Source organism: Trichophyton rubrum (genome assembly GCF_000151425.1).
Source record: "Trichophyton rubrum CBS 118892 genomic scaffold supercont2.10, whole genome shotgun sequence".
Lineage (NCBI taxonomy): Eukaryota > Fungi > Ascomycota > Eurotiomycetes > Onygenales > Arthrodermataceae > Trichophyton > Trichophyton rubrum.
The window spans coordinates 606,758-625,261 of record NW_003456419.1 but is presented as its reverse complement, the minus strand read 5'-3'; the positions used below and the strand labels follow the sequence as shown (position 1 = coordinate 625,261).

Genomic DNA, 18,504 nt, shown 5'->3' with positions numbered 1-18,504 from the left:
ACAAAAATAATTATTCCCTAAAACCCATTCAAGTTCACTGCCTCAAAACAACTTCTTTTACATAGCTGATTACCTCCCTTGGGAGATCGGCGGGTAGAAAATGTCCTCCTTCAAAGAACAAATAATAGCTGAGCCCTCGTTCCTCATTCCACAATCCAACGGCCTTATCTTTCTGTCTACCAAATTCGAAATGGAGAGAATCCTGGAATCCTTGGGCTCCATTCCAAGTCATGTTTTGAATGGTGATTTCAGTACCAACATGGTTAATGAGCATATCTAAACGTCCCTGATAGATATGAACAGGCAATTTATGAGTTGTAAGAAGATCCGGAAGAATTTCGAAAGACGGAGGAACCGGTCGGTTTGCTGGTGCCATTAGGGTCTCGAGAATCTTGGGATTGCATGACTGGAAAGGTCGTAATGGGTCCGTTGGATGCATCAGGTTTAATGCGATTTGTACATCTGGTCGGCTGAAGTATACCTCGAGTGTAGAAGTGGGATTCATAAAATTGCAGCCATAATTGATATTATATATGCTGAAGCAGTTCTGAGAGCTCATGTAGTCTGCCATAGTTTCAAATACTGCGCAATGGCCATAACAAGTCGAGTTGAGTATGGACGATTTTATTTTTTCAGGGGTATCCGGGTGGATGTTGCATGACCCCAGGCTTTCGTCGACTACACCCTTTTGTAACATATTGCTTATCCCGGTGCTGTTCGCAGATCCAGATCTTCCAGGTAGATGAAAGGGGCCGCTAGGGGGGTAGACTTTTGCACGTTGACGAATTATGTCAAATCCACAAGCATGGTCACCAAACGAGATTGCGTTCATGATATCCGGTGGTATCCGCAGTTTTGACGCATACTCTTCAAGAAACCCTACCATCCCAAGGGAGGACATTCCAGTGTTAGGGCCGATAGTTCCATCACCAATGGCTATCGACACTAAGTTCACTGGTAGTTCATTTTTGCGTTTCACGATCTCGCTGGCAATATATGGGATATATATGCCTGCATAGGATTCACCCACAATGTGCACTTTTTTCGCGCGGAGTATATTATCAAATATTGCGTCAAATGACGCCAGCCAACTGTAAAGGTTTGATATCACTTCCTTGTTCGAGGTAACCGGAACTTTTTCAGATGCAAAACCAGTTCCCACAGGTTGGTCGATGTATAGTACATGGCCAAGTTTGGTCCATGAGTAAGGATTTCTCTCAGGCGTGGTGGAGTTACCCATGAATCTCAAAGGGCCGTTCTCAAGGAAGGCTCCAACGAGTGATGAACAGCCTGGGCCTCCATTCAACCATACTATGAATAGCAAAGAGTTTAGAGGTCGCCTGATCAGAACAGAAAAACATAGTCTTACTTATGAGATTATCATCGTAGGCTTTGTCTTCGGCTGAGAAGAGCCAAAAGAAGAGAGAGTTTCCCTCGGGGGTTCCAGGGATGTTAAGCCTGCCAGCCCAGTTCTTGGGTATTTCTGGAGCGTCTGGCAACTGTCTGGTTTCAAAGGCAGACTTTCCAGGTAAGGAGGTAGCGGTAGTATAACCCTTCGTAGATGGCGCAGCGCGTGCCAGTGAGATTATAGGCAATAAAATTGCTACATGCATGATTAGCCACATATTGTGTGGAAGTGATAACAAACCGTTGACAGATGGTGTAAATAGTAAGCTTTTTTTTAAAAAAAAAAAAAAAATAAATAAATAAATAAAAATAAATAAATAAATAAATAGATAAAAATGCGTAAGGAAAGGTCCGCTCCAGCAAGTGAAAAGGTAATTTTTATTAAAGAGCGATTGTAGATGGTATATGGATATCAGAATTATAAGCCATTACCAGGGTGCAAATTGTAAGAGAAAATGTAAGGATATTTATATAACTATATTTCAAATGTGTCCATTCCGCTAGATCGCCAATGAATCAACATAAGCGTGTAGTTGTGGGTAGTACTTCGCATTTCGATATTCGATCCTAGTGGAGCTGCGTTTGTTCAGTAAATTCCGCTTGGATTTCATCCGTTTCTCGTAGAAGAAAAGAAATGGAGGCAAATGAAAACTCTCAGTAACATTCATCTGCGGAGTACTCCGTATCTCGACGTAATTTCGAAGATTAATTTGTGTATTTGGATACACCAAATTCCACAGGCCCGTAAACAGGTGTATTAGGTACCGCGTTCACCCGTTGTCGTGAGAAAGTTGATGATTGACAAGGTTCCGTATCGTTCCACGGAACGAATCTTCAGGGGCAGGAGCTGCACGAATCGCATAGGTCTGTCCCCATGTTTCGCCATCAGAGGCAACATTAATATCGAACCTGATGAAAGACAAGCCGGCTGCAGGTAGTACAGACATGCTGCACAAAGGCGGAGTACAGTGGTCTGTCATGGCGCATCCGCTTTGTTTTCCACGGATTTATGGTCCCTATTGACCCCATCGAGGGACGACCCTGTCTAGGTGTATCGAGTAGTGATATCAATGCTGAGGGGAAACCCCCTAGCCGTAAGTCGACGGCGGATATACAACATTGCTGGCCGTGTTTGCAACGACTCCAGCCCACGACCGGTTAACCAACTAGCCAGCCAGCCACCGTTGGAGGCTACGAGCTAACTAGTTGAAAGTTAGGTAAGAGGGGAAAGGAAGAAACAGCACTGCTCCCCCGCTGGGGGCCATGAGTCGAAAGAAACGCCATCATCCCGTCTGCGCCCCGGCTGTCATAACTGCACCGTCGTTGTTTTCGCCCGCAGTTGATGAAGGCGACGGTTGAAGAAGCGCCGGCGACGCCCCAAACAAGGTTTGATTAACCCTAGGTTGCCCGATCGAGTTACCGCCTTCTTCTGCCATTCGTTAATATTAGAAACGTCAACTCGCGACTTCAACGTCTTCAATCTTCGTCTTCCTTCGACTCGCAGTACTCCCGTACGGAGTGTATATATATTTATATAATTACGAGGGACGCCGCGAAGCAGGACGATATGCGGGATAACGCCACACTAACATTAGTTATCTAAGTTGTTTGGCTGAAACGATGCGCTCGTCCAGCTATCCCGCGAAACCGGCATCGGTCACCGCTCTTTATGTTGAACCGCTATAGCCTGTGCTAGCTAACTAATCCTTGATTCATATGCTTTCCAGCGGTTTGAAAGTGAAGCGAAATAGCCCGTGGCATTCCTGCTTCTAAGCCCACGCTGTGATGGGTTCCCGAGTCTGGAGCTTACAGACTCCTCTAAGTCCCTGTTTGGGGACCCTGCCAGAGTGAACGGTTGCCCACCTTTGTGCGTTGTGTGGCTTGACAAGTAGCTGAAATGGGCGATTACCCCCCAGCACTTCCGTATGGATGCGCGCCCTGATACTGTCAGGCCTACATGTCTTGCATGCAGATGAGCGGCCAACTGCTCGGCTTTGGGGTACGATTACCCCCCAGATAGCCATGGACTACCCGAGAGTTGCAGATTCCCCAGGACGACAGCAGCAGAAGCCATCAGCCCCAAACCTTCTACCATTCCCTTGGACCTTGTTTTCACTTATTGATACAAGATCATGGGCAGTATCGTGAGGACCCCAAGGGACTTCTAGTGGGTTTTTATCACCCCCCTGGGCCAGACTACACCGGATCACAGAATTGTCACTGTGGTGACACCATAGGATAACAGTACTATCTGTGATACGGGCTCCAATCCTGACACGAAGGCTTTCCGTGAAGGAGCCCTGCCTCGTTACATCCAGGAATAGCCAGGGCAACCTTTTTCGCTCCAACATAATGTGATCTAGCTGAAACTGGCTCCCTCACGATGCATTTCGCATCCTCGCTTTTCTTGGAGACGCAAACAGAAGGCGGGAGGCGACTGGTTGCCCTCGTTTGCCAAAGTAAAATAAACAAAAGAAGGATTTTTAAATCCAAGGTGCATGCATGACTTGAAAATACCACTCATATTTCGGGCCCTCGCAAGCAGGAAGCGATTGGGAGAAGAGGCTGGAGAAAATGGAACTTCATTATCAGCTGTACTTTTCCAAGCGATCTCCGAAGCTGCCTGGCCATCAAATGCCTTGTGCTAGTCAGGCAGTGTGTAAGAAGAGGAATCCAGTGCGGATCAGCATGTCTGTGATATCACCTAGGCGGCAAACCGCATGATGCGGAAATCCATTTGAGGCTCGTTGCTGGGCATACCTCCCTCCTAGCTGGTGACAGGTGCTTCATATCCTTCTCTTGACTCAACTACCCTTCGTGGCTTGGATTCCGTCCATCTAATAATGGATCTGAATAGAACTCCAAGTGGCCTCACTCCCCTCTCACCAGGTCAGAGCTAACGTAATATTCAGAAATGAAAACAAGGCAACGAAGAGCCGCCGCTGCATCCAGACAGCAGCGAGAACAATTACGCATAAAAAACACAAAATGCCAGGCGAAGAAATCGATACTTTATCACTGTATGGAGCAAGATCCACCTCGTTGAAAAAAGTAGTTCCACCATCACGCAATTCGCCTGCAACCCTAACATGGGCTCAGGTAGCTCAATCATTTATTTCCCTGTTGATGGGAATTGCCTATCCTTTTCAACAATTCTACGCAGTGCCATTAGCTGGGAAAGAAAACCCTTTGTTAAATTTACGTGCATATCAGAGGCTGCAGCTGATTTGCTGGGGATTTCTCGTCATTTTTTTTTTTTTTTTTTTTTTTTGGCTCCAGCCAACCAGTCTAGTGCCTGTCGCCTCACTTTTTTGAATGCGAAGATCCCTTGTTAAACGGAAAGAAAGGGATATGGCGGAACCATGAATAAGCTCTAGGCAGCGTTTCGTTTTCAACTTTCGCCTCGTCCTATACAAAACTGCCAGCTCAATCGTGGGCAAAAAGATTAATGTCTTAAAACTCCTTTACTCTGTACTCCTGACCTCCTGCAGCAGCTCTACATGACCAAAGAGAGCCATCAAGGGCGCCAGCTTGCCAACTCCACACTGCTCAGCAATTCATCTTCGCACACAAATCCATTGCTGCCGTGAATCCCTTCCGACTTGAATCGTGGACTCATTGGTTCCTTGCCAGATTTCCTTCTCCTTTCTCTCGGCCCGCCGCCCAACCATACCTTCATACATACAATGCCCAAGTCTGCTTCGCTGTAAACTGCACTCGGTTCTTTTTGTTTCTTTTTTCTTCCCTACCTCTCTCCCCATTGAAAGCAAATTTCTCTTTGCTCGCCTGACTTCTCCTCTCACGTTGTCATTGCTCCCCCTCTGAAGAAGTGTCTTTTACGTCTTCTATTCCCTAGCTGATAGAGACGTCTCATTTTCGAAAACCCGATGAACGACGCACTCTAATTGCATCACTCATCGATACGGACATGAATAACAACACCATTTTCACTCTTCGAATGGTATTGACCCTAATAAATACTGCATCTTGACAAAAAAGAAAGGATTCATTTCTTTTTTACCTCTTCTCTCAACGAAAGCTATTCAAAAATCGGAGGGGTGAAGTTGGTTTTTGCGCGAGGGAAAGTGGTTCTATTGTTATCCATCTTTCTCAAACCTCTTCCTTTCTCCACTATCTCCCTGAACATTCTTTTTGAATCTTCCATCGCTTTTATCTTTTCTTTCTCCGGTTCTGTTTAATTGAGGAGGAAGGTGAAGGGTAAGGATGATGGATTCACCACATAAGGCAAACCCATCAAAGGCAAGGCCTCATGGGAAAGATGGTGAAGATTCGGGATACTGCCTATCCCACTCTACTTGGATGGATAATGATTCCCAAAATGTGCCCAAACAAGACTCGAGAGAGCAATCGAAAGCTTCTTCACACCACCATCACCACCGGCATAGTGGTGATTCTTCTATGAACAACCATGCAATCTCACAACACCCTTTGTCGCCACAATACAATGGTCTACGGTCCTCTCTTCCACCTCCATCTCCATCCCCGCCACCAAACCCTTTCCCATATCACCATCCTGAACTGCCCTATCCTTCTTTTGGGGAAGCTACTTCCCAGGGAAACCCGGCCGCTGAAGAAGCTAACGAAATCGAGCTTGAGAGAAACGTCGACAGCACAACTGCCGCCATGCTTGTCCAAATCCCCATGGACATGCAGCTTACATCACACCAAATCAAGATACTCCAAAAGGCGGAACGATTACCCCCAATACGTACAAGCACTCTCAGTGAGCTTGACTTGAACCACATCATGAGGAATATCAACTTGAGGATAGATGTCAACTTTGATCGTGAACTTCATTTTCAACCTATTGCAGGTGAGAAAGGCCACGAGAAGCGAAAGTTGGCGGAAGCTTATTGGGAGGCAATAGCACTGGAAATCTCTGTGCATAGCCATCATCCCACCAGCAGAAAGCAAAAGTCTGTCGATTCATGGGGACACAAGCGAACAACCAGCGACTCAGTGGGAGCTTTTGAGCCACGCTTACCGGCTATGCTTGAGACCTTAAAGGATGTCGTAAGCAGTCTAGTTCCGGAAAGAGATCAACAAAGCGTCATGCAAAATCTAGATGTTCCATTTCTTTTGCAACAAGTGCATAAAGGTGTACTGGATATGGTCAATCTTACGAAATGGCTTGCCACATTGTTGAAAACCCACTGCGCACCAATGAGAGATCCATGGGCTGATAGAATGGTCGCCGAGATTAGCGAAGGCTGTGAAACTGGTAATATATACAAAATGGTGGAGGGGCTCAGAACGATGTTTGGGACGCTAGAGTCTATGAAATTGGTATGTCCCCAAATTTTCCTCCACTGTATTTCCTGCAATACGTGCGAGAAGCTGAGTGAGCATCTTTCAGGATGTCGCGAATCATCAGATACGAGCATTCAGGGTGATTTTAATAGACGACACTGTCCGATTCCTACAAAGCGACTTGAAGAAAAGAATAGCAGCAAATGCTATAGACATTCAACGGGCAAGGAGATGGTATCTTAACCTTGGCCACCAACCGCTCTCCAAATCTCCATATTTACAACACGAACTAAGAGGAAGCTATGCTCCCATCACTCCCCTCTTCATCGGCCTTTTTTCTTTCCTGATGCCATTTGAACATCCAAAGAGACTTGAGGACATATTTGAATTTGAGGCCGATAGACTTTGGTTTATACGGGCTGATATACAGGACCTGATAGGGCTTAAAATATGTTCTCGCGTGTTTGAAATAGTTGCGAAAGAGCAGGGTCGGCATAGGCATAGTCCTTACTACCAGCAGGCAAAAGCTGCACTCCCATCTCGCATTTGCAGCATCCTCGACAACTGCTCTGATGGTATGTCTGCTGGATTCAATGCCCGCCATGTCAACACCAACTCTCCAACTACCAATCATAAATGGAAAAACAACATGGGCTTGGTCACGCTAGAGATTGCACAATGTATTTGTTCTCTGGAAGGTTACAGCAAGAGCAATACATTTCCCGACAGAAAGACTTTGGAGTACGTTGAGAAATGCCTCGACTCTTTCTTTTCGTCTCCAACTGGTCAATTTCGCGAATTCAACCTGTCGGTTCAGGGGGAACTTGAGGAGGCCACTTTTGGATATGTCAAAAGATACTTAACCATGACCCCCCTCGAGATATCCGAAGACCAACGCCCTAGAGAATACCCGGAGTCAACGAAATATGCCTACCCTCAGAGACTGCTACCAGATGTCGATGGCATAGCCAAACGTTTAGCTCATGTTGGGGTCCTACACTGGAGAGTATGGGCTCCAGTATTATACCTACGTGAGGGCCCTGGGATAGCATTTGCTCCTGGAAGCAATATCAGTACAATGTACGCGACGGAGTGACTTTCACCTAGATCTTGCGTTGATGATACCCTTCTTCTCTTCCGCTTGTTTCGATTGGTTTGATATACCCTCGATATCAATCAGCCATCTCTACAGACCCAAAGATATACCTGTTTCCTTTGTTCCCAGGTTTACTATAGACTTCCTTTGCTTGTTCATACTCTCTCAACTTCTTAATCATTCTGGGTAACGCGGTTCTGCCACGATATCATGTCGTTTCCTTTACTTTCCTTCGATTCTGCTCCTTGTTGTTTAGCCATTTGCCGTGGGAGCAAGGTGTGGGAGTTTCCATGTAGCCATTTCTTCCTTTTTCCTTCCTGTCTCGTTCTTCCCTTTGTTTTGTCTTTCCAGCGGCGGATTTCTCAGAATTCTAATTTGATAATTATGAGAGATATATGTATTATGAGGATATTGAAGGAAATGCAAGCTAAACAGTATATTCCCGATGGTAATACGTATATTCTAACGTTATCCATCGTGTGAGTTAAACACGAACTGTCCGTATATTAATTAGCTATGCTAGTAATTAGCTTTTTTAAGATCTTCAATAACTAAATCACCGAAGAATCAACCAGTACAAAATCACGGCCCGTTCTTCGATGAAACGAGTGATTCACGTAACAATACTCCCTCAGTCATAAAATATATGCCGCTCATGACAGCCGCCACATACCTCACTTAGCATCATTCTCTCAGGCTCCAGACCATGCCATCCATCATTTCCAAGTTGCACACCCTCAAAGTACGACAGCTGCAGAAGCTGGCACTGTCAATAGGAATATTATCATCTGGGACCAAATCAGACTTGGTCAATCGTCTATCTGAGACTTTACATACATACGACCATCAAGCGCGCGGCAAAAATGACAAGCTACAAACCCCAAACGGCCCAGGGCCGATGAGCATCTTGAGCATCGATATGGGAATTCGAAACTTGGCTTACGCACATCTGCTTGTTTTCCCTGCGGTCCAGGCAAGCGATGTAAGAACGATTGAGTCTGTATACCAGCCACTCTCTGCGGCAAAGATATCCCTGAATGCATGGGATCGACTTGCAATCTCTTCCTTTCCTACCCGTGATATCCATACGGACCCTTCGACAACTTCAATTTCAAAACTGGGTGGACTACGAAAAGCTATATTTCAACCATCTTCTAACTCGCAAGATGAAGAGGAGCAGCCTAAAAAGGAGTCCAAGGAGCATTTTGCACCGTACCTATATGCTTCCCATGCTTACACGCTTATCACCTCGCTTCTAGAAGCATACAAGCCGACACACGTCCTAATTGAACGGCAGCGATTCCGCTCTGGGGGTGGCAGTGCGGTCCAAGAGTGGACCATTCGCGTTGGCGTGTTTGAGGGCATGGTCTATGCCGTGCTACATACGTTGCAACAACAAAGGAAAGGGGAGTTTGACAGACTCATTGTACAGGGTGTTGACCCGCAGAGAGTGGTGAAATATTGGACTAATGGTGAAATGAAGGATACCACCGCAGATTCGAAGAAACGGGTGAGCTCAAAAGAAGGCAAAAGAGCCAAAATCGACCTAATTGGGAGATGTTTAACTCGGTGTGTTGATGTGGGCGATTTTGACAAAGGTTCAAAATATGAAATACCCTTAGAGCTTGGTCTAGTTGAAGGGAGTCAGGCAAGGGATATTGTTCAAGCGTATCTCAACAGGTGGAATGCCGGAGGCAGAACGGCAAAGAGATGTGGCATTCGAGCTAGCATGGAACAGAGTAGCGGGAGGGTCGAGAACATTGGAAAGCTTGACGACTTAGCGGACTCTCTTCTACAGGGCATTACATGGCTGGAATGGCAAAAGATGACTGAAAAGTTACTGTATAGCAACGCAGTTATTCCTGCCTAGATTTTGAAAAGGGATATCTTGTCTAGTCGTTAAAAAATAATAGAAAGTAAATAATCTAAGACATAATTTTGAAGAAGCTATAAAGGGTTTAGCATCAACCAAGAATCGAAGTGAATAAAATGTGAACAGGAAAGTGGCTTGCGTTGCTTGAGGCATGCAACCTAAAAGCTTCTTAAGAATTCTCCTAATTTCACCAAGCCATTATAACGTCAAATATTTAACAACATAACTTCCTAGTAAGCAAGACCGGTTGGAAAATGGTAGGCTGGAGAGCCGGTACCGTGGGGCATACCATGGCTAGGATGGCTGGGATGGGCTGGGTGGGTGGGCTTTAAAGAAGGGAATTGAGGGGTGGCTTGATCGGGCGACTTCACAGCTGGAGCGTGGTTACCAGCTTCCTGAGCCTTGGTTGGCTTTGGTTCCTAGTAGTCGGATGTTAGACTATGTATATTCAAAGTATTTTGCTGTTGCAATTGTCTATGTAGACTTACGGTGGTGACAGTCATGGTAACAGTGGCAGTTGCCTGAGTGACAGTAGCTGTGACAGTAGCTGTGAAGGGGGGAGGGCAAGGGCAAGGGCAAGTATTATCAGGACCTGGAGCGCCAGCTGGTGGCTGTGGAGCGTTGGTAGGAGCCTGGCCGGGATTGCCAGCTGGCTTCTCTGGAGCCTTCGTTTGAGCACTGCCGGGAGCGCCCTGGGAGGCGCTGGTGCAATTTTCGGTAACAGTAACCCATTCAGTCGAAGTGGATGTGCTGGTTGAAGTGGTGGTTCTGGTAGTGGGCGTGACACTTGATGGAGGGCCAACAGGAGTCTGAGGCTCATGTTAGTTTTTCGTGCTTTTAGAACGGATATGCCAATTTGAACTTACGGGGATAACGGTGCGAGTCTCATGGGTGATAGGAACGGAAGTTGTGTAAGTGTATGAGGTAACACTGTTGCCGGGTCCCAAGGTATAGGAGACTACAGAAGTAATCACAGTACAGCTTGGGTCATGAGGAGTAGGCTTTGGGTTTGATCCTGTGCCCGTTGGAACAGAAACGGAAGTCATTCCAGGTAAAGAGGTGTCAACTGGCTTTTTGGCAGGGGCCTCTCCCATAGTGCTGGTTGGGGTAGGATAGCCAGTGCCGAGAGGCACACTGACGCTGGAATCCTGGCGGTTGAAATGGCGGTATCTGTGGCGTCCATGGGAAGTGGCATCAGAGAAGGCAGCAAGAGCCACCGTAAGGGCGATGGTTGTCTTGGAAAAGAAATGCATGATTGCTGAGTGGAAGAATCGGAAGTCGCAAGTTGGTGATATAGATCGAAGCAGAGCCTGTAGAAACAATCAAACGAGGGACTTCGACGAAATCAATTCGTCTGAATGGCTCCTGTTAAAGAATGTCGCGCACTTCTCAGAGAGAGGCTGATGGAGCAAAAATGAGGGTATGGCTCTGCCAGAGATGAAAGGAGAGACTGAACGAGGAAAAAGACGACGTGGAAGAGCGGGTAAAAGGAATGGAGGGATGCGGCGAGCGTGGGCACCGACCCAAGTATATATAAAGGCGTATTTGAGTCAGGGGGATCCAAGACCAGGGTCCTTTTCTTTCTCCCGGCTTGGGTGGCCTTTTTCCCGCGCCATTCTCCGTAATTCTCAAATGACACCCCCTTGCTGGAACCCAGGCGAGGCAGTTCAGAATACACCGTCTTCTCGCTCTGCCTCCAGTCGTCTTATCTGGTTCGAGGGTGGTGTCCCGGCCGCCTCCACCCTTCATAATGCTCAGCCAATTAAGGGGCTGCGTTTCACGACTTCTATCTCGTTCCTTGCATGAAAGGGCCAAACACAAGCGGCCTCGAAGAATAAGAGAGAGGGCCAGACTGTGACGAGGAGGGTTACAACCAACCCTAAATTTCCTCGGCTTGCTTATCGCTGAAACAAACCTTGGGCGGGTACGAAGGATCTTCTTGTTGTCAGTGCTAATTTCCTCTTCATGTTCCTTGCAGCCACTCAAGGAGAGGCATTTCGCGCGCAGATGCTCCATGGGAAACCATATCATAGTGCAGTTGCAAAGCCAGCAAATCAAGGCCGCCACAGCCGCACTCCCATCACTTACACACCCTCTTGTGTGGTCAGATGCCGGGGGTGAGTTGGCCAGTTGCCAATGCAAGGGCCGAAACCATCAGCCACTCAGATGCTGGTGCTGTAGAGCGGGTTGGCTGTTATTAATTTGTCGTCACTCCACCCAGAGAGGGAAACGAAAAATGTCCAGGCTGCGGAGAAACGAGGCTTGCCCTGTCAAGGGGCCGTGGCACCAAGTTTTTTTTTTTTTTTTTTTTTTTTTTTTTTTTTTTTTTTTTTTTTTTTTTTTTTTTTTCGTCTTTTCTTCTCATCATGCAAGTCAACGCCAGCGTGACTTGCTTTCTGGCGCATATGTAGTAACAAATTATACTCCGTAAGTGCCCATTTCTGCTGCTTTTCCATTTCAATTGTTTTCTCCCTTTCCAATGTCATGACAACCGAAGAATGTTCTCCATATAGTTGGTGAGGTAAAACATGAAACGCACCGTCGAGCTTGACACATGTATAGCTCGTTACATATAGTACAACTCTTAGTATTTTTGCCGTCGGGAGTATGGAGTAGTCTGCCTCATGCTGAGCTGCATGGACGTTGCTTGGTAAATTATTCTCCCTTTCTTTTTCTCGTTTGGTAAAACCGTGGCCCAAAGCTTGCGACAAATATAAGAAGTCACCGAGCCGCCTGTTGGGTTTAAGATAATCGGGTAATGCAGCCGCAGCCCAACTCACCGACGAAATCCCATGGTCATGGCAAGATATAAAATATTCATGCTCATTTTGGGGAGTCAGGCAGCGGCGTGTGCAACACTCGCAGCGCGATTTCTTTTCTTTTTCTTTCTACTTTTTTTTTTCTGTTCCTGACTAGAATTTATGCCTTGTAAAAAGCATTGCTGTGGCTGGTTTGTTTTTCCCTCTGAAAGAAACCGCTGAACTTGGCGGTCACAGCCTCGCAACAGCGTCATTGTCAAGCGCCTGAAGTCCGTGTGTCAAGCCGTGATCTGTGGCGGGCATCATCGTCCTTGTAAGACTATATATTAGCCTGGCAATAAGAAGAATATCACAGTAAATACAGTACTAGACAACCGAATGTTGGATACCCATTATTATGATATTGGTGTGTTATTATAGTAGCCGGGAACCTGGCAGGCTTCATCCGCTTTCGTCACCTGCGTAGAATCTCCATTTTACTCCTTTTTGCTGCGCTTCGTAAGCTCCGCACTGCTTATTTTTATTATCGTCTGTCTTCTTGAAGGGAGACACTGCCGTTGACGTCGCCACCATACTCCGTACAACTTCGGCAGATAAACGCTGTGGTGGAACGACTGCTGGTGTTGCCCTGTCGATCGCATGGCTGACAGGATCCCGATCCCCTCCTTCTAGAGCCAAAGTCTTGTCGGCTCGACTCGATCGCTAACCCCCAGCATGTGCAACCAGTTCTCCGGTTCCTCCAGTTTCATCGGTCTGAAGATACGGGAGTCGTTTAACCATATTCGCAGCTGGTTCCTGTCTGGAGATGCAGCTAGCCGCAGCAGGCTTGCCATACATCGCGCGCTTTTAGTGCAGACTCAACAATAGCCATTGGCAGGACTTCCAAGGATCTCTCATTGTTCTCCGATAGGAGATATCGTGTCCATGATAGCGAAGTCTTGTCGATTCCAAGTCAGTTGGTCGCTGGTTGTCGTTGTTTTGTGCTGAGATACGAAGCGAAGTCCAGGAGACGTCAAAACGTCCTAAAGAGGAAAAGCTGACAACACAATCAATATATCGAACATCGCCTGCGCTTTAACAGATATCCATATTTCTTATAGCCGTCGACGCACCGGCAGCATCATAATTAACTTGACTGTTTCGACGTGTTGATGCACGGCTTCAGCCCGTGTTGCTTCCGTTGCACGCCAGCTCGCGCCCCTCGATAGGTCGGCATCTCAAACATGGCAGCGCAGCTCCCGCAGCTCGACTCCCTTCGCTCGCAGTACAGAAAGTCGCTGCAGTCATTCAATGCCTGCCTGGATGACTTTCGGCTCTTGGACATGGTACCTCCGGAGGGCGAGCTGAACGCGCAGCCGGGCAGTCTCTATGTCCTGGATTCTTCGTTTAACCCTCCAACCATCGCGCATACCCAGATGGTGACCGCTGCAGTAAAAGCAGCAAATGCAAAGGGAACCCCGCCGTCAAGACTGCTATTGCTATTAGCAATTCAAAACGCCGATAAGCAGCCAAAGCCAGCGTTATTCGAAGATCGTCTTGTTATGATGCGGCTAGCTGCCGAAGATGTCCAACAGACTCTAGCCCGGGATACTAGCCGAGACAAAGACGGGAGAATCTGTAACCTTGCGATTGATATCGGGGTTACGAAACACCCATTCTTTGTGGATAAAGCAGTGGCCATTGCAGGCGACGGTACTGTCTATCCAATGGGGGTTGAACAAGTCCATTTGACAGGTTATGATACACTATATCGAATTTTTGATCCGAAATACTACACTGCCGGGGACCTTAGCGTTCTGAGCCCCTTCTTTAGCCTACACAGGCTCCGGGTAACCATACGCCCTAGTGGCAGCTGGGGAAGTAGAGAGAAGCAACTATCCTTCCTCACTAACCTAGCCAAGGGTGCAACAGAGGACAAAGGAGCAAAGAGAGAATGGGCAAGCCGTATCGAGCTTGTTGAGAGCAATGCAGTTGACAGTGAGCCAATAAGCTCAACTACTGCGCGAAATGCAGCCAAAGATAGTCTGGAGCTGCTCTCCAAGCTCGTCACTCCGCGAGTTCTCGAGTATATCATGAGCAAACACCTTTATGCCACTGACGATTAATCACCTGTAAACTCCGTATCTCATATGCCCGTGAATCCCCACCGCATCTTACAAAGGAGGATGATATGTTATCCTACTATTACTTACATGCTAGCCAATCTCATAGTCACTAACCAAGATAAATCTACTCGCGATTTCGTTACTCTTCATCTTCTCGTGTCCCAAGAACATATGCCATTCCTCCGCCAACCAGATTCGCCAGACCAACGCCAATAGCAGCACCTCTCACCATGCCTCGAGCACTCCATTTCTTCCGAAACTCTTGCTTCCTCCTCCCAGCAAGTAATATGTATAAACCGGACCACGCGGCGCTCGCACCGGCAGCATCCTTCTTGAATCCGGCTAAGTTCATGTAGGACGTAAGCAACAGCACCGGCGGAAACATCATTGGCACAAATTGGAACGGACGGAAATGGAGCGCGGTCACAAAAGTTGCGAGCAATGTCGGCGGGAACGATGATTCTATGGCAATTTAATTTATCAGCGTGTCAGTGAGCTGCTTCACAGATCAGGCTCGCGGTTCAAGCTGTCTTGAACATGACAAGGTCTTCTCTGAGAGGATCGGCTGGAACCTAGTACCTCCCCATTCTCGAGCATACTGTGCCAGTGTTGGCTTTGGCTTTCCGGATGTTGTTGAAGTCTCGAGGTCTTTTGCCATTTTGTATCACCCGGCGATGTTTATAGTTGGAGTGACGAATATAGCAAGGGAACAGTGGTCACAGTTCGGGGCACTTTTCACAGGCGTCGAATGAATAACAGCCTAGCTCTCGCGGGCCCCAATTGTTCTCGTCAAACGTGAACCCGACCTTGGTATCCTGGCGAGCTGTCTTGAATGTTGTCGGCGCCTTTGATGTCTTCAAGGGAAATTTCTTGGGTTCGGTTTTTTGGGTGGCCGTGTAAGATCACGTGATGCGTCTTGGACGTCTTGCTGGCAAAGAAACGAAATATTATTATTCCTAAGAGAAGCCATCGCCAGCACCGTCGGAGTCCTCGCTCATTCGACAAGGCCGATAACCTGGGCTAGATTCCCTGTACACGCCTCTTACGCCCCTTAGGACTTGTTTTCGTGGCCTCCTTTATATAACTACGCCTCCCGCTTTTTTTTGGACAGCAAAGGCCTCTGCAGTGCAAGCTTCCTCGATTCGCCCGCCTACACAGGCTTTCGGTATCTAGCATCGATATACCAGTTGATATACGTCTTACCGCACCATAAGTATTGCAAGGAACCTGAGATTATGCCCTCTGCGACCGCAACTGGTGCCGACAGGCCCAGTGGTGCCCGTTCTCGCCAGCACAACCAAGGAAACCAAGATAGGAAATACACCCCAGAGCAAAAAGCAGCAGTATTAAGAGTACGGAAATGCTCTGCTACAGCGTTTTATGAGATTCTTGCAGTCGAGAAAACCGCAACAGATGGAGAGATTAAGAAGGCTTATCGGAAGCTCAGCTTGTTGACCCACCCAGACAAGAACGGCTACGAGGGCGCGGACGAAGCATTCAAGAGTATGTACGCTCTATAGAATTTTTTTTTCTATTCAAAGTCCATGCTCTAATAAGGGAGGAAACAATATGTAGTGGTATCGAGGGCATTCCAGATATTATCTGATGCAGACAAGAAAGCCAAATATGATAGATTTGGCGGAGATCCAGACAACAGATTCAACACCGGAGCGTCGACATCTTCCCCTTTCGGTGGATTTGGAGGCTTCCAACCACATCCCGGACGGCAATATGCTTATGAGGAGGAGATTTCTCCAGAGGAACTCTTTAATAGATTCTTCGGTGGAGCCGCAGGCGGAGGATTCGGACCGTTCGGTATAGTTTCCTAAGCTTCTAATGGACACTGTGACGATGATCGAACATTTATAACTAACAAATGCCGCAGGAGGTGGCATATTTGACGGTGGCCCCCAGTTTGTCTTTAACATGGGAGGCGGCCCCGGTTTTCGTGTACATCAATTCGGAGGGAACCGACCACGAAGACGCCCGAGAGATACGAATGACCCAGATCCCTCCCAGACGCCTCCAGGAGTTGCATCTCTCTCACAATTCCTCCCTCTTCTCCTACTATTTATCTTACCGTTCTTGTCAAACCTATTTAGCAGCACTTCACCTTCGACGCCATCTTTCAAACTCCACACCCCAGATCCACCACATACGCTCCAACGAATGACTCCGAAACTCAAACTCAAATACTTCCTCAACCCAACAGATATTGAAGACTACAGCCCGCGCAAACTTCACCAGTTAGATCAGAGAATTGAGGTTGACTACGTAGCCAACCTACGCCGTGAGTGCCAGAGTGAGATAAATTACCGCGATCGCCTGGTTCAAGACGCTCAAGGGTGGTTTTTCCCAGATGTTGAGAAGATGAGAGAGGCACAAGATCTAGAGCTCAAGAGTTGCGCAAAACTCAAGGCACTCAGTAGCTGATACTCTGGCCCTCAATCTCAACAGTATAGCTGACTTTTTTGATTCTTATATTCTTGATACGAATAGATAACTAATTATGTTTAAACGTACATCAGTTTCTACTTATTCCTCCCACTAGGTCCCCAGAATTTTCTTTTTATTTTAGCAATTCCGCAAAGGCATAGTTAATGCATTTACACACACACACACACACACACACGGAGAAAGAGAAGAGAGAGAGACGGAGTCACCGGCTGTAGAACATTTATTGGGAAGGGGTTGGTTACTTCGGATACTGGTAATTGGCCTTTCAGGCAACTACGCACATCATCATGTATGCATACACAGTTCATCTCATGGTGTAGCAACTCTTCAAGCAATTCTCAATTGGGTGATAGCAGAATATAAAAAGAGTAGAAAGTGAGTCTACTTAGATTTTTGTGCTGTCCCTGGGATTTCTAGATACACTAAATAGGTAGAAAGGGGAGAAAGGAAGAGAAAGGAAGACATGGATAGTTATTGAGTGCCGTTACTGAATGATGCAGCTTGGAAAAGAGGTAGGATTGTATTCCGGTGGATCTGGTTCCCATAAATCATCCTTAAGGCCTGATCGTAAAGTCACAAGGTATATCTCTGCCATCTGACGCCCAAATCACTGCACCAGGTCAAACCCAGGCTGAAACTCTCGTAGCCGCCGACATGCATTGGAGCATTTCATGTCTTCTCGATTGTTCTCTTGACTAGCCAGGCGTAGGATATCTTCGAAGTCGCAACGGCTCATTCGTTTGGAGGTGACTAGCTCTTTTACCACAATACGCGAATTGTTCGTCCAGTCTAGGTCAATATCACGCACTTGAAGGCCGCCATTCCTGGATATGTAGGCAATAATGGGGGGTGAGCTCGTCGACACGTCGTCGGGAGAATAGACGAAGCAAGTGTGGTGGTAGACATGGCCAGGCGGAGGAGAAGGCGGCCTTCTGGTGGCTTCATGAACAATACTGGCCCATGCCATAGCTGTTGCCGTATGTTTTGAGAAAGTATTATCCTCTAATGGTTGTAGAAGCGCAGGTTGCGAATTAGTTATTCTTTCCTTGCATTGGGATAAGGGTTTATTCCCGTATACCAGGAGTCGCTGCATGCAGTTAGTTAGACCACCCCTGGAATTTATAACGACCTAGACCAAGGCGAGAAGGATAAGTTTGAGAGTGAGTCCTCGGCGGTGCACTCTACAATACCGTATTTTCTAATTCCTATGTGACTAGTTATTGTAACCAGTCATATCTCTTTATGATTGGTAGGTTGCAGCCACTATTTATGGGCTATACAACTCCATAGTGGGCGTAGAGTTAGTTCTAAAGGGGCCTTATTCAAAAGTGAGACACTTCGACGCTTTCCCAGGACATACCATTTGCAACGAGCTTCCTTGTAAACGCCGCTATCAAATCGCTGCTGTAGCGAACGTGAATTGGTTGATGGCTGCCTGATGGGCGGTGGGAGGCATGGGCTTATCTAATCAGCAATATGACGATGGCTGACAAAAGACACAAGACAAGCTTCAAGTCGTGAAGAACCATCTCCTCA

The 18,504-nt window shown here is 47.0% G+C and overlaps 9 protein-coding genes across 11 annotated transcripts; 4 read left to right on the top strand and 5 right to left on the bottom strand.

Moving 5' to 3' along the window:
• Positions 1 to 34: 34 nt before the first annotated feature.
• On the bottom strand, positions 35 to 1,613 carry TERG_07598 (uncharacterized protein; the record flags this gene model as incomplete). The annotated part of the gene is made up of 2 exons (XM_003231934.1): positions 35 to 1,311; positions 1,370 to 1,613. 2 exons carry the CDS (start codon positions 1,611 to 1,613, stop codon positions 35 to 37), a joined length of 1,521 nt encoding a protein of 506 aa, XP_003231982.1.
• Positions 1,614 to 2,910: 1,297 nt separating this feature from the next.
• Positions 2,911 to 4,661, bottom strand: TERG_12566 (uncharacterized protein). Its single transcript, XM_047751511.1, has one exon. The coding sequence runs from the start codon at positions 3,756 to 3,758 to the stop codon at positions 3,435 to 3,437; it is 324 nt and encodes a 107-aa protein (XP_047607284.1). The 5' UTR covers positions 3,759 to 4,661; the 3' UTR covers positions 2,911 to 3,434.
• A 970-nt stretch (positions 4,662 to 5,631) lies between these two features.
• On the top strand, positions 5,632 to 7,774 carry TERG_07597 (uncharacterized protein; the record flags this gene model as incomplete). The annotated part of the gene is made up of 2 exons (XM_003231932.1): positions 5,632 to 6,714; positions 6,785 to 7,774. The coding sequence occupies 2 exons, from the start codon at positions 5,632 to 5,634 to the stop codon at positions 7,772 to 7,774; spliced, it is 2,073 nt and encodes a 690-aa protein (XP_003231980.1).
• Positions 7,775 to 8,480: 706 nt separating this feature from the next.
• On the top strand, positions 8,481 to 9,644 carry TERG_07596 (uncharacterized protein; the record flags this gene model as incomplete). Its single annotated transcript, XM_003231931.1, has 1 exon — positions 8,481 to 9,644. The coding sequence occupies one exon, from the start codon at positions 8,481 to 8,483 to the stop codon at positions 9,642 to 9,644; it is 1,164 nt and encodes a 387-aa protein (XP_003231979.1).
• Positions 9,645 to 9,877: 233 nt separating this feature from the next.
• TERG_07595 (uncharacterized protein) lies at positions 9,878 to 10,900 on the bottom strand (the record flags this gene model as incomplete). Of its 3 annotated transcripts, none has more annotated exons than XM_003231930.1 (3): positions 9,878 to 10,066; positions 10,136 to 10,456; positions 10,514 to 10,900. In XM_003231930.1, the coding sequence occupies 3 exons, from the start codon at positions 10,898 to 10,900 to the stop codon at positions 9,878 to 9,880; spliced, it is 897 nt and encodes a 298-aa protein (XP_003231978.1). The 3 variants fall into 3 exon arrangements, with proteins under 3 accessions (XP_003231978.1, XP_047607282.1, XP_047607283.1); XM_047750417.1 differs by having other exon boundaries at positions 9,878 to 10,057; XM_047750418.1 differs by lacking the exon at positions 9,878 to 10,066 and having other exon boundaries at positions 10,067 to 10,456.
• A 1,778-nt stretch (positions 10,901 to 12,678) lies between these two features.
• Positions 12,679 to 14,511, top strand: TERG_07594 (uncharacterized protein; the record flags this gene model as incomplete). Its single annotated transcript, XM_003231929.2, has 1 exon — positions 12,679 to 14,511. The coding sequence occupies exon 1, from the start codon at positions 13,630 to 13,632 to the stop codon at positions 14,509 to 14,511; it is 882 nt and encodes a 293-aa protein (XP_003231977.1). The 5' UTR covers positions 12,679 to 13,629.
• Positions 14,259 to 15,615, bottom strand: TERG_07593 (uncharacterized protein). The gene is made up of 2 exons (XM_003231928.2): positions 15,091 to 15,615; positions 14,259 to 14,973 (listed from the first exon to the last, which is right to left on the bottom strand). The coding sequence occupies exons 1-2, from the start codon at positions 15,167 to 15,169 to the stop codon at positions 14,651 to 14,653; spliced, it is 402 nt and encodes a 133-aa protein (XP_003231976.1). The 5' UTR covers positions 15,170 to 15,615; the 3' UTR covers positions 14,259 to 14,650.
• A 131-nt stretch (positions 15,616 to 15,746) lies between these two features.
• On the top strand, positions 15,747 to 16,944 carry TERG_07592 (uncharacterized protein; the record flags this gene model as incomplete). The annotated part of the gene is made up of 3 exons (XM_003231927.1): positions 15,747 to 16,014; positions 16,087 to 16,326; positions 16,397 to 16,944. 3 exons carry the CDS (start codon positions 15,747 to 15,749, stop codon positions 16,942 to 16,944), a joined length of 1,056 nt encoding a protein of 351 aa, XP_003231975.1.
• A 631-nt stretch (positions 16,945 to 17,575) lies between these two features.
• Positions 17,576 to 17,935, bottom strand: TERG_07591 (uncharacterized protein; the record flags this gene model as incomplete). Its single annotated transcript, XM_003231926.1, has 1 exon — positions 17,576 to 17,935. One exon carries the CDS (start codon positions 17,933 to 17,935, stop codon positions 17,576 to 17,578), a length of 360 nt encoding a protein of 119 aa, XP_003231974.1.
• Between the last annotated feature and the right edge of the window lie 569 nt (positions 17,936 to 18,504).